Raw genomic sequence first — 15,082 nt, 5'->3', positions numbered from 1 at the left:
CTTCCTTCTTTCCTTCCTTCCTTCCTTCCTTCCTTCCTTCTTTTCTCCCTTTTCTTCTGAGCCATGTGGCTGACAGGGTCTTGGTGCTCTGGCTGGGTGTCAGGCCTGTGGCTCTGACATGGGAGAGCCAAGTTCAGGACATTGGTCCACCAGAGACCTCCCAGCTCCATGTAATATCAAGTGGCAAAAGCTCTCCCAGAGATCTCCATGTCAACGCTAAGACCCAGCTCCACTCAACAACCAGCAAACTACAGTGCTGGACACCCTATGCCAAACAACTAGCAAGAGAGGGACACAACCGCACCCATTAGCAGAGAGGCTACCTAATATCATAATAAGGTCACAGACACCCCAAAACACACCACAGGACACGGTCCTGCCCACCAGAAAGACATGATCCAACCTCATCCACCAGAATACAGGCACCAGTCCCCTCCACCAGGAAGCCCACACAACTCACAGAACCAACCTCAGCCACTGGGGGCAGACACCAAAAACAACAGGAACTACAAAACTGCAGGCTGCGAAAAGGAGACCCAAACACAGTAAGTTAAGCATAATGAGAAGAGAGAGACACACACAGCAGGTGAAGCAGCAAGGTAAAAACCCACCACACCAAACAAATGAAGAGGAAATAGGCAGTCTACCTGAAAAAGAATTCAGAGTAATGATAGTAAAGATGATCCAAAATCTTGGAAATAGAATGGAGAAAATACAAGAAACGTTTAACAAGGACCTAGAAGAACGAAAGAGCAAACAAACAGAGATGAACACCACAATAAATGAAATTTAAAATTCTCTACAAGGAGTCAATACAAAATAACTGAGGCAGAAGAATGGATAACTGACCTGGAAGATAAAATAGTAGAAATAACTACGGCAGAGCATAAAAAAGAAAAAAGAATGAAAAGAACTGAGGACAGTCTTAGAGACCTCTGGGAAAACATTAAACGCACCAACATTAGAATTACAGGGGTACCAGAAGAAGAAGAGAAAAAGAAAGGGACTGAGAAAATATTTGAAGAGATTATAGTTGAAAACTTCCCTAATATGGGAAAGGAAATAATCAACTCCAGGAAGTGCAGAGAGTCCCATACAGGATAAATCCAAGGAGAAACACACCAGACATATATATATATATATATATTTTTTTTTTTGCGGTACGTGGGGCCTCTCACTGTTGTGGCCTTTCCTGTTGTGGAGCGCAGGCTCAGCAGCCATGGCTCACGGGCCTAGCCACTCCATGGCATATGGGATCTTCCTGGACCAGGGCACGAACCTGTGTCCCCTGTGTTGGCAGGTGGACTCTCAACCACTGCGCCACCAGGGAAGCCCCAAGACATATGTTAATCAAACCATCAAAAATTACATACAAAGAAAAAATATTAAAAGCAAAAAGGGAAAAACAACAAATAACATACAAGGGAATCCCCATAAGGTTAACAGCTGATCTTTCAGCAGACACTCTGCAAGCCAGAAGGGAGTGGCAAGACATATTTAAAGTGATAAAAGGGAAAAACCTATAACCAAGACTAGTCTACCCAGCAAGGATCTCATTCAGATTCGACAGAGAAATTAAAACCTTTACAGACAAGCAAAACCTAAGAGAATTCAGCACCACCAAACCATCATTACAACAAATGCTAAAGGAACTTCTCTAGGCAGGAAACACAAGAGAAGGAAAAGACCTACAATAACAAACCCAAAACAATTAAGAAAATGGTAATAGGAACATACATATTGATAATTACCTGAAATGTAAATGGATTAAATGCTCCCACCAAGACACAGACTGGCTGAATGGGTACAAAAACAAGACCTGTATATATGCTGTCTACAAGAGACCCACTTCAGAACTAGACACATACAGACTGAAAGTGAGGGAATGGAAAAACATATTCCATTCAAATGAAAATGAAAAGAAAGCTGGAGTAGCAATTTTCATATCAGAAAAAATAGACTTTAAAATAGAGACTATTACAAGAGACAAAGAAGGAAATTACATAATGATCGGGGGTCAATCAAAGAAGAAGATAAAACAATTGTAAATGTTTATGAACCCAACATAGGAGAACCTAAATACATTAGGCAAATGCTAACAGCCGTAAAAGAGGAAATCGACAATAACACAATCATAGTAGGGGACTTTAACACCCCACTTTCACCAATGAACAGATCATCCAAAATGAAAATAAATAAGGAAACACAAGCTTTAAATGACACATTAAACAAGATAGAATTAATTGATATTAATAGGACCTAGAATGCAAAACCAACAGAATACACTTTCTTCTCAAGTGCTCATGGAACTTTCTGCAGGATAGATCATATCGTGGGTCACAAATCAAGCCTTGGTAAATCAGAGAAAATAGAAATCATATCAAATATCTTTTCTGACCACAATGCTATGAGACTAGATATCAATTATAGGAAAAAATCTGTAAAAAATACAAACACGGGCTTCCCTGGTGGCGCAGTGGTTGAGAGTCCGCCTGCTGATGCAGGGGATAAGAGTTCGTGCCCCGGTCTGGGACGATCCCACATACCGTGGAGCGGAATGGCCCGTGAGCCATGGCTGCTGAACCTGCACGTCTGGAGCTGTGCTCCGCAATGGGAGAGGCCACAACAGTGAGAGGCCCACGTACCGCAAAAAAAAAAAAAAAAAAAAGCAAAAAAAAAAATACAAACACATGGAGGCTAAAAAATACACTACTTAATAACCAAGAGATCACTGAAAGAATAAAAAAGTACCTAGAAACAAATGACAATGAAAATACGATGACCCAAAACCTATGGGATGCAGCAAAAGCAGATCTAAGAGGGAAGTTTATAGCAATACAATGCTACCACAAGAAACAAGAAACATCTCAAATAAGCAACCTAACCTTACACCTAAAGCAATTAGAGAAAGAAGAACAAAAAAAACCCTAAGTTAGCAGAAGGAAAGAAATCATAAAGATCAGATCAGAAATAAATGAAAAAGAAATGAAGGAGGTCCTCACGGTGAGCCATAGCCACCCCCAACCTCCGCAGGAACCCTCCAACACTAGCAGGAAAGAGATCTTCATATAAACAGATTCTTACTGGCTGGTGTGAGGAGTCATTCCAAGAACCGCAATGTGTTGGGTTATCCATCCACCTTTCTTTCAGGTAATAACGTGCCAAATTCTGAGTCCAGGAAGATAGAACCTAATTAGTCTAGTTATCACTGATCAAAATGTCATTCCCCTCTCCTGTGACTGGAAACCGACTTTAACACCTCACTTACACCAATGGACAGATCATCCAAACAGAAAATTAATAAAGAAACAAACGCTTTAAATGACACAATAGACCATATAGATTTAATTGATATTTATAGGACATTCCATCCAAAAATAGCAGATTACACTTTCTTCTCAAGTGCACATGGAACATTCTCCAGGAGAGATCACATCTTGGGTCACAAATCAAGCCTCAGTAAATTTAAGAAAATTGAAAGCATATCTAGCATCTTTTTTGACCACAACGCTATGAGATTAGAAATCAATTACAAGGAAAAACACATGAGAAACACAAACACATGGAGGCTAAACAATACATTACTAAACAGCCAAGAGATCACTGAAGAAATCAAAGAGGAAATCAAAAAATACCTAGAAACAAATGACAATGAAAACACAATGATCCAAAACCTGTGGGATGCAGCAAAAACAGTTCTAAGAGGGACGTTTATAGCATTACAAGCCTACCTCAAGAAACAAGAAAATTTCAACTAAACAATCCAACCTTACACCTAAAGGAATTAGAGAAAGCAGAACAAACAAAACCCAAAGAATAGTAGAAGGAAAAAAAATCGTAAGATCAGAGAAGAAATAAATGAAATAGAAACAGAAAACAATAGCAAAGATCAATAAAACTAAAAGCTGGTTCTTTGAGAAGATAAACAAAATTGATAAACCATTAGCCAGACTCATCAAGAAAACGAGGGAGAGGACTCAAATCAGTAAAATTAGAAATGAAAAAGGAGAAGTTACAACAGACACCGCAGAAATACAAAGCATCCTAAGAGACTACTACAAGCAACTCTACGTCAATAAAATGGACAACCTGGAAGAAATGGACAAATTCTTAGAAAGGTGTAACCTTCCAAGACTGAACCAGGAAGAAACAGAAAATGTGAAAAGACCAATCACAAGTAATGAAATTGAAACTGTAATTAAAAATCTTCCAACAAACAAAAGTCCAGGACCAGATGGTTTCACAGATGAATTCTATCAAATGTTTAGAGAAGAGGTAACACCCATCCTTCTCAAACACTTCCAAAAATTGCAGAGGAAGGAACACTCCCAAACTCATTCTACCAGGCCACCATCACCCTGTTACCAAAACCAGACAAAGATACTACAAAAAAAGAAAATTACAGACCAATATCACTGATGAATATAGAGGCAAAAATCCTCAATGAAATACTAGCAAAAAGAGCTTCCCTGGTGGTGCAGTGGTTGAGAGTCCGCCTGCCAATGCAGGGGACACGGGTTCATGCCCTGGTCTGGGAAGATCCCACATACTGCGGAGCGGCTGGGCCCGTGAGCCATGGCTGCTGAGCCTGCACGTCCGGAGCCTGTGCTCCACAACAGGAGAGGCCACAACAGTGAGAGGCCTGCGTACCGCAAAAAAAAAAAAAAAAAAAAAAAAAAAAAAGAAATACTAGCGAACAGAATCCAACAACACATTAAAAGGATCATACACCATGATCAAGTGGGATTTATCCCAGGGATGCAAGGATTCTTCAATAGACGCAAATCAATCAATGTGAAACACCACGTTAACAAACTGAAGAATAAAAACCATATGACCATCACAATAGATGCAGAAAAAGCTTTTGACAATATTCAACACCCAGTTATGATAAAGTGTCTCAAGAAAGTGGGCATAGTGGTAACTTACCAACAACAAAATAAAGGCCATATACAACAAACCCACAGCAAACATTATTCTCAATGGTGAAAAACTGAAAGCATTTCCTCTAAGATCAGGAACAACACAAGGACGTCCACTCTCGCCACTTTTATTCAACATAGTTTTGGAAGTCCTGGCCACGGCATTCACAGAAGAAAAAGAAATAAAAGGAATACAAATTGCAAAAGAAGTAAAACTGTCACTGTTTGCAGATGACATGATCGTATACATAGAGAATCTTAAAGATGCCATCAGAAAACTACTAGAGGGCTTCCCTGGTGGCGCAGTGGTTGAGAGTCTGCCTGCCAATGCAGGGGACACGGGTTCGTGCCCCAGTCTGGGAAGATCCCACATGCCGCGGAGCGGCTGGGCCAGTGAGCCATGGCCGCTGAGCCTGTGCGTCCAGAGCCTGTGCTCTGCAACGGGAGAGGCCACAACAGTGAGAGGCCTGTGTACCACAAAAAAAAAAAAAAGAAAAAAAAAGAAAACTACTAGAGCTAATCAATGAATTTGGTAAAGTTGCAGGATACAAAATTAATGCAGAGAAATCTCTTGCATTCCTATACATTAATAATGAAAAATCTGAAAGAGAAATTAAGGAAACACACCCATTTGCCATTGCCTCAAAAAGAATAAAAAACCTAGGAATAAACCTACTAAGGGAGTCAAAAGACCTGTATGCAGAAAACTATAAGACACTGATGAAAGAAATTAAAGATGATACAAACAGATAGAGAGATATACCATGTTCTTGGATTGGAAGAAGCAACATTGTGAAAATTACTATACTGCCAAAAGCAATCTACAGATTCAATGCAATCTCTATCAAATTACCAATGGCATTTTTTACAGAACGAGATCAAAAAATCTTAAAATTTGTATGGAGACACAAGAGACCCTGAATAGCCAAAGCAGTCTTGAGGGAAAAAACCGGAGCTGGAGGATTCAGACTCCCTGACTTCAGAGTATACTACAAAGCTACAGTAATTAAGACAATATGGTACTGGCACAAAAACAGAAATACAGATCACGGAACAGGATAGAAAGCCCAGAGATAAACCCACACACCTATGGTCAACTAATCTATGACAAACGAGGCAAGAATATATACAATGGAGAAAAGACAGTCTCTTCAAAAAGTGGTGCTGGGAAAACTGGACAGCTACATGTAAAAGAATGAAATTAGAATACTCCCTAACACCATAAACAAAAATAAACTCAAAATGGATTAGAGACCTAAATGTAAGGCTGGACACTATAAAACTCTTAGAGGATAACATAGGAAGAACACTGACATAAATCACAGCAAGATATTTTTCGACCCTCCTCCTGGAGTAATGGAAATAAAAATAAACAAATGGAACCTAATGAAATTTAAAACCATTTGCAAAGCAAAGGAAACTACAAACAAGACGAAAAGACAATGCTCAGAATGGGAGAAAATATCTGCAAACGAATCAACAGACAAAGGATTAATCTCTAAAATACATAAACAGCTCATAAAGCTCAATATTAAAATAACAAACAACCCAATCAAGAAATGGGCAGAAGACCTAAATAGACATTTCTCCAAAGCAGATATACAGATTGCCAAGAAGCACATGAAAAGCTGCTCATCATCACTAATTATTAGAGAAATGCAAATCAAAACTACAATGAGGTATCACCTCACACCAGTTAGAATGGGCATCATCAGAAAATCTACAAACAACAAATGCTGGAGAGGGTGTAGAGAAAAGGGTACCCTCTTGCATTGTTGGTGGGAATGTAAATTGATACAGCCACTATGGGGAAGAGTATGGAGGTTCCTTAAAAAACTATAAATAGTGTTATCATATTACCCAGCAATCCCACTACTGGGCATATACCCTGAGAAAACCGTAATTTAAAAAGAAACATGCCCCCCAATGTTCACTGCAGCACTATTTACAATAGCCAGGTCAGGGAAAGCAACCTAAATGCCCATCGACAGATGAATGGATAAAGATGTGGTACATATATACAATGGAAGAATACTCAGCCAAAAAAAGGAACGAAACTGGGTCATTTGTAGAGACATGGATGGATCCAGAGACTGTCATACAGAGTGAAGTAAGTTAGAAAGAGAAAAACAAATATGATATATTAATGCATATATGTGGAACCTAGAAAAATGGTACAGATGAACTAGTTTGCAGGGCAGAAATAGAGACACAGATGTAGGGAACAAACGCATGGACACCAAGCGGGGAAAGTGGCGGTAGGGGGTGGTGGTGGTGGTGTGATGAAATAGGAGATTGGGATTGACATATATATACTAATATGTATAAAATGGATAACTAATAAGAACCTGCTGTATACAAAAATAAATAAAATTCAAAAATTGAAGAAACAAAATTTAAAAAGAAATAAAATTTAAAAAAAGAAATGAAGGAAACGATAGCAAAGAGCAATAAAACTAAAAGCTGGTTCTCTGAGAAGATAAACAAAATTGATAAACCATTACCAGACTCATGAAGAAAAAAAGGGAGAAGACTTAAATCAATAGAATTAGAAGTGAAAAAGAAGTAACAACTGACACTGCAGAAATTCAAAGGATCATGAGAGATACTATAAGCAAATATATGCCAATAAAATGGACGACCTGGAAGAAACGGACAAATTTTTAGAAAAGCACAACCCTCAGAGACTGAACCAGGAAAAAATAGAAAATATAAACAGACCAATCACAAGCACTGAAATTGATACTGTGATTAAAAATCTTCCAACAAACAAAAGCCCAGGACCAGATGGCTTCACAGGCAAATTCTATCAAACATTTAGAGAAGAGCTAATACCTATCCTTCTCAAACTCTTCCAAAATATAGCAGAGGGAGGAAAATTTCCAAACTCATTCTACAAGGCCCCACCATCACCCTGATGCCAAAACCAAAGATGTCACAAAGAAAGAAAACAACAGGCCAATGTCACTGATGAACACAGATGCAAAAATCCTCAACAAAACACCAGCAAACAGAATCCAACAGCACATTAAAAGGATCATACACCATGATCAAGTGGGGTTTATCCCAGGAATGCAAGGATTCTTCAATATACACAAATCAATCAATGTAGTAAACCATATTCACCAAATGAAGGAGAAAAACCATATGATCATCTCAATAGATGGAGGAAAAGCTTTCGACAAAATTCAACACCCATTTATGATAAAAACTCTCCAGAAAGTAGGCATAGAGGGAACTTTCCTCAACAAAATTTAAGGCCATAAATGACAAACCCACAGCCAACATTGGTCTCAATGGTGAAAAAATGAAACCATGTCCTCTAGATCAGAAACAAGACACAGTTGTCCACTCTCACCACTATTATTCAACACAGTTTTGGAATTTTTAGCCACAGCAGTCAGAGAAGAAAAAGAATTAAAAGGAATCTAAATCAGAAAAGAAGAAGTAAAACTGTCACTGTTTGCAGATGACATGATACTATACATAGAGAATCCTACAGATGCTACCAGAAAACTACTACATCTAATCAATGAATTTGGTAAAGTTGCAGCATACAAAGTTAATGCACAGAAATCCCTTGCATTCTTATACACTAAAGATGAAAAATCTGAAAGTGAAATTAAAGAAACACTCTCATTTACCATTGCAACAAAAAGAATAAAATACCTAGGAATAAACCTACCAAGGGAGACCAAAGACCTGTATGCAGAAAACTATAAGACAGTGATGAAAGAAATTAAAGATGATACAAATAGATAGAGAGATATACCATGTTCTTGGATTGGAAGAAGCAACATTGTGAAAATGAATGTACTACCAAAGCAATCTACAGATTCAATGTAATCCCTATCAAACTACCAATGGCATTTTTCACAGAACTAGAACAAAAAATTTCACAGTTTGTATGGAAATACAAAAGACCCCGAATAGCCAAAGCAATCTTGAGAAAGAAAAACAGAGCTGGAAGCATCAGGATCCCGGACTTCAGACTATATTACAAAGCTACAGTAATCAAGAAAGTATGGTACTGGCACAAAAACCGAAATATAGATCAATGGTACAGTATAGAAAGCCCAGAGATTAACCCACACACATATGGTCACCTTATTTTTGATAAAGGAGGCAAGAATATAAAATGGAGAAAAGACAGCCTCTTCAAAAAGTGGTGCTGGGAAAACTGGACAGCTACATGTAAAAGAATGAAATTAGAACACTCCCTAGCACCATACACAAAAATAAAATAAAAATGGATTAAAGACCTAAATGTAAGGTCAGACACTATCAAACTCTTAGAGGAAAACATAGGCAGAACACTCTATGACATAAATCACAGCAAGATCCTTTTTGACCCACCTCCTAGAGAAATGGAAATAAAAACAAAAATAAACAAATGGGACCCAATAAAACTTAAAAGCTTTTGCACAGCAAAGGAAACCATAAACAAGATGAAAACACAACCCTCAGAATGGCAGAAAATATTTGCAAATTAAGCAACTGACAAAGGAATAATCTCCAAAATTTACAAGCATCTCATGCAGCTCAATATGAAAAAAAACAAACAACCAAATCTAAAAATGGGCAGAAGACCTAAATAGACATTTCTCCAAAGCAGATATACAGATTGCCAACAAACATATGAAAGGATGCTCAACATCACTAATCATTAGAGAAATGCAAATCAAAACTACAGTGAGGTATCTCCTCACACCAGTGAGAATGGTCATCATCAAAAAATCTACAAACAATTAATACTGGAGAGGGTGTGGAGAAAAGGGAACCCTTCTGCACTGTTAGCGGGAATGTAAATTCATACAGCCACTATGGAGAACAGTATGAAGGTTCCTTAAAAAACTAAAAATAGAATTACCATATGACCCAGCAATCCCAATACTGGGCATATACCCTGAGAAAACCATAATTCAAAAAGAGTCATGTACCACCATGTTCATTGCAGCTCTATTTACAATAGCCAGGACATGGAAGCAACCTAAGTGTCCATCAACAGTTGAATGGATAAAGAAGATGTGGCACATATATACAATGGAATGTTACTCAGCCATAAAAAGAAACAGAATTGAGTTATTTGTAGTAAGGTGGATGGACCTAGAGACTCTCATACAGAGTGAAGTAAGTCAGAAAGAGAAAAATAAATATCGTATGCTTACACACATATATGGAATCTAAAAAAGAATAATGGTTCTGAAGAACCTAGGGGCAGGACAGGAATAAAGACGTGGATGTAGAGAATGGACTTGAGGACATTGAGAGGGTGAAGGGTAAGCTGGGACGAAGTGAGACAGTGGCAAATGTAAAACCAACAGCTAGTGGGAAGCAGCTGCATAGCACAGGGAGATCGGCTCACTGCTTTGTGACCACCTAGAGGGGTGGGATAGTGAGGGTGGGAGGGAGACGCAAGAGGGAGGAGATATGGGGATATATGTATATGTATAGCTGATTCACTTTGTTATAAAGCAGAAACTAACACACCATTGTAAAGCAATTATACTCGAATAAAGATGTTTAAAAAATAATAATAAATAAATAAATAAAACCGAAAAGGCTATTCATGTAACCCTTGGTTTGCAAGGGTGCTGTTCTCAGCACATTATACTAACTTCTCTAATTCTCACAACATTCCGGTGAGGAAGATGCTAGTGTTATTTTGCTTTGTTTCCAGATAAGGAACCTGAGGCAGAAAGAGGATGCCTAGCTTTTCCAGGGAGACAGAGATGATGAACAGCCAATCCCAGGAGGCACCTGTGACAGTCACCCTTCCCTGACTCAAAACATCCCCCCATTTGCTCGTCCTAAAATAACAACACAGACTGACTCAGTCTGCAGACAGTTCAGTCAAAATTATTGCAAGCATGAAACACAAAACCAGGTAGGAAAATACAGAGCCAAGTCTATATCATCATTCGTATGATTATAAAATAAATCAAATGTAAAAAGTAATTATTGAAATATAAGATATATAATATTAAAAAGTATATGATAAAAAGAAATATGCTGGATCTAAGTAGCCATTTTACATAAACAGCAATGAAAAGAACTCCCCAAATTATCAAAACTGTCTTTCGAAAAAGTGGAAAACCTGAATCAACCATGGGGAAAACTTTAAAAACTGTCAGGAGAGAAACAAAAAAGTGGGGGACGTTTATGGAAAAGGAGGGTCTATCAAAGTCTCACAGAAGAAATTATTCCTGTGGTTTTTCAACACAAAATTAGAGGCAATGCCTCCTGACTTGTGTTTTACCAAGCTTCAATGACCTGGAAACCAAAACCCAATGAAATTAAAAGTTTGCATATCAAATCCAGCAGTCTTAAAAGACAAATACTATTATTAAAGCAAATGACAGTGTTTTAAATAATTTTCATTGCACCATACCTAGGAAAATCAAGGGATAGACTATTATGTCATGACAAAAATTTGCCCAAACCACAGCTGAGTTTTATCCAGAACATCTTTATAGTGAGTCATTTAAGGCTGTTGCTCTTTTTAGCACAGTAGCTGTTTCTACTGAACATAAATAAGTAGTCACTTCTACTACTAACTAAACAATAACTAAGATCTGTTGAGCTCTTCCTATAAAGAAATATATAGCATAAAGCAGATTCTGTTTCAAAGAAGTTAGAATCTGAGGGATAATAAAACTTACAAATATGAAACAATTTCACATAAAATACAAGACCTTATAGAATGACATTGTATCAGTACTTGGAAGTTCTATTCTGTATTCCTGAATTCGAGGATATCTTAGAGCACATATGAAGTACATATGGGACATAAGAATGGTTGCCAGATAAAGTATAAGTGACTCTATTTGAATTTCAGATAAGCAACCAATAACTGCTTGATATAAGTATGTCCCAAATACTGCCTGTAAATAAAAATATTTTTATTTGTGATATACCTATAATAAAAAATATATTCATTGTTTATTTGAAATTCAAAGTTAATTGGGCATCTTGTATTTTATTGTTAAAATTTCAACCCTACCATGTGATTATCTACATTTTCAATGCCGGTTTCATTATTGTCTTATTCTAATTACTATATGTCTAAATCATGAAAAAGTTTTACATTTTATGGATATGCCAGGCCCCTCTTAACAGCTATTTTTCCCAATTTTTGTTATTATAAGTAATGCTGAAATAAACATTCTTATTATATATATAATTGCATAAATATTCCCCACACCTATTAGCGCTTTTTTTCTTACTCCCCCCCCCCAGTTTTATTGAGATGTAATTGATATATAACCATTAGGTGTCTTTTGATTTTGCTTGTGGTATATGCAAAGAGAAATTTTGTTTACATTTTATGTGGTCAAGTTTATCAATCATTTCCTTTATGACTTTGGGGTTTTGTTTTATGTTTAGAAAGAACTTCCCCACATAAAGTAAATTTCTATGAAAAAAAATGTATGAAGCAGTGTTGCAACTGCTAACATTTGCGAGGGCTTCTTACCTTGTCTATTAAATACATCACAGCGCTGAGCTGTTCATCTGTGTTCTCCGTTGCCACTTTCACACTGATGCTGTGGAGCACCCTGTTGAGAATGTCATCATCCAGGGGCTGCTGCAGCTGATCCGCAAGCCCCCAAAAGGCCTGAGAAGCCGCGTCAGAGACAAGAGTGATGTTAGCAGTCCCATACACTTTATCAATTCTGGCACCACCTTTTGGGTCAAAAAGCACAATCTGGAAGCGTTTAGGAAATGGATTTAAAGACCCTGTCTCTGGTGTTAGGATGACATCCAATATGGTGTTTCTCTGGCCAGGTTCAAAGATCAACATGCCTTCAGTTCTCACAAAGTCTTTCCCAGAAATAGCTGGAGATATGAGAGTACGACCAGTTGTCTCAGCACTCCTTAACTCCTAGAAATTAAACAACACCACTTAAGTGAAACTATAAACCTCTGATCTAGTCCTAAACAAATTTTATTTCTCCTAAACAATCTGATGGGCCACAACAATGTTACTATTAAAACGGGAGGTTTTATACTTTTTCTAATTTCCTAAAACAAATTAGAGAGATAAATACACATCATACAGTGATGAGATCAGGAAAGACAGATGCCTTAGAATAGATCAAGAAAGAGAATTAGAAAAGAAATGTCACTACTGCCTCACAGAATTTCTCCAATTGTGAGCTTACTAACAATTTGAAGATATTCAGAGGCATATATGCCCAGGGGTCAGATCATGTATGTCCATCATACAAAGTATGGCAGGAAGACACTGGAGGATTCCAGCAGGAGAGAGACACACTTTATTTCATATTTTCATGAGTATTCTGGCTCTTGTGGATAGTTAGGCTGTAGAAGGGGATGAGGATGGAAGCAGGAAGAAGAGATAGAACGTTTTTACATTAGTTCCTGCAAAAAAAAAAAAAAAAAAACGAAACAAACGGTAGTTTAGGTTGTATAAGTAGAAAGAGTAAGAAGTACTCAGACTGGGAATATATTTTGAATGTAGAGTCAGCAGGACTTTCTGATTAATTCAGTGCTGGATGGAGAGGCAAGGAGAACTCCTGGCTGTGTGCCTGAATGAAAGGCAGTAAACTGGGGGAAAATAGTGCTAAGGGAGAAATCAAGAGTTATGTATTATATGTACTAAGCCTGAGATGCCTTTTAGACAATTCAAATGAAGATGTCAGGTAAGAGCAATCAGATATATGAGTCTGGATCCAGGGCAGTGAGGAGGGTAGTGATAAAAATTCAGGAGTTCTCATTTTATAGATGATGTTTAAAGAAAACAGGTATGGATGGTCTAGCCTAGAGAGTAAGTCTAGGTGGACCCCAATATTTATTGGTCAGGAAAACCAACACAGGCAACAGGAAGGAGCTGCCAGAGAGAAAAGGTTAAGAGTAGGAAAGTGTGGTGCTCCAGAGGCCCAAAGGAGAGCACACATCCAGAAGGAGGAAGTGATCAAGTGTTACAAAAAGTGAAAAATCAATGAAGAAAAAGGGTTTTCAAGAGCCTCTGCAGCATAATGATAGGGAAAAAAAGCCTTGCTGAAGGAAAAAACACAAAAGTCTATTGGCCTCAGAATGGAGAAATGAAACTATCCACTGGAATACCATATAACAGGAAAAATGAAAGAACTATACACATTAGCACACATATTTCTCAAAAACACTGTTGAGCAAAAAAAGCGCACCATAAGACAATACAACTGGAAGAATCTCATCTGCATAATTTCCAAAACAGGTAAACCTAAACAGCATATGGTATGTGGTAAAACTATAAATAAAAACAAGGTAATAATTCATCACGTAATATAGGGTAGAGGTTATCTGCAAGATGGGGAGAGGTTATTCTGCAAAGGAAACAGCAGGATGGCATCAGAGAAGAGGTCATGGCAGCTAAGATTCTGATTAAGTTGGATTTCTTAAGGTAGGTGGTGATGATTTTATTACTATAAACTGCACATATACATTCTGTTCACTATTTTCTGGTAGAAGTTATTTCACAATTCAGACATTTAAAGGAAATGGAACAATCAAAATGTTCTTGTGTTTATAAAATACATATAACAAACACAAACAAGAAGCACTATGCAATTGAAAAGCAACAACGAAAATCAATACAGAAATAGCCTTTGATAGAATAAGCAATGTGAGAATAAGAAGAAAAGGCATATTCTTTCTTGAACTTGTAGGGCTTTGGTCTAGTACACATAGATACAAATGAAATATCTGGAATTGGTTTTCAAATTTGGCTTAGCTATAGGCCTATTTAATTTAAAGATAACTGGAATGAGTGATATTTTCATTATCTCAAATCCTTATATCCCTTAACTTTAGATCACAAATATGTAGATATAAGGGAACTTATGTACCACATAGTATTTATGTACCAGGAATGCTGACCTACTGAAGCGTAGGTATGCTACAGCTATTGTTTTACCTACATTATTAAAATCTGTTTAAAGTAAAAGCAAAATTAATATCACTGTAACAGAATAGCAACTTGGTCCATAATTATTTTCTCATCCTTGTCAGCTACTGGAAACTAGAATTGTATGACTTTCTCTTCTAACAAGGTGCCTAGCATTGAGAGAGAAAATGCAGGGGCAATGAAGCAACAGGAAAATAAAATCATACCAGAGAGGTAAAACTTTTATTTCTAATTTTTTAAATGAAACTTTTTA

The 15,082-nt window shown here is 37.4% G+C and overlaps 1 protein-coding gene across 1 annotated transcript in view; it reads right to left on the bottom strand.

Moving 5' to 3' along the window:
* The window catches only part of ADGRV1 (adhesion G protein-coupled receptor V1), a 564,972-nt gene that overhangs the window by 309,513 nt on the left and 240,377 nt on the right, over nt 1–15,082 (bottom strand). Inside the window, exon 80 of the mRNA XM_060146321.1 lies at nt 12,397–12,804. Coding sequence (XP_060002304.1) covers nt 12,397–12,804 — 408 coding nt within the window. The remainder of the gene's footprint in view (nt 1–12,396; nt 12,805–15,082) is intronic.

This window comes from Lagenorhynchus albirostris, chromosome 3, assembly GCF_949774975.1.
Source record: "Lagenorhynchus albirostris chromosome 3, mLagAlb1.1, whole genome shotgun sequence".
NCBI classification, from domain to species: Eukaryota; Metazoa; Chordata; class Mammalia; order Artiodactyla; family Delphinidae; genus Lagenorhynchus; species Lagenorhynchus albirostris.
This window is presented reverse-complemented; position numbering and strand designations above follow the sequence as displayed.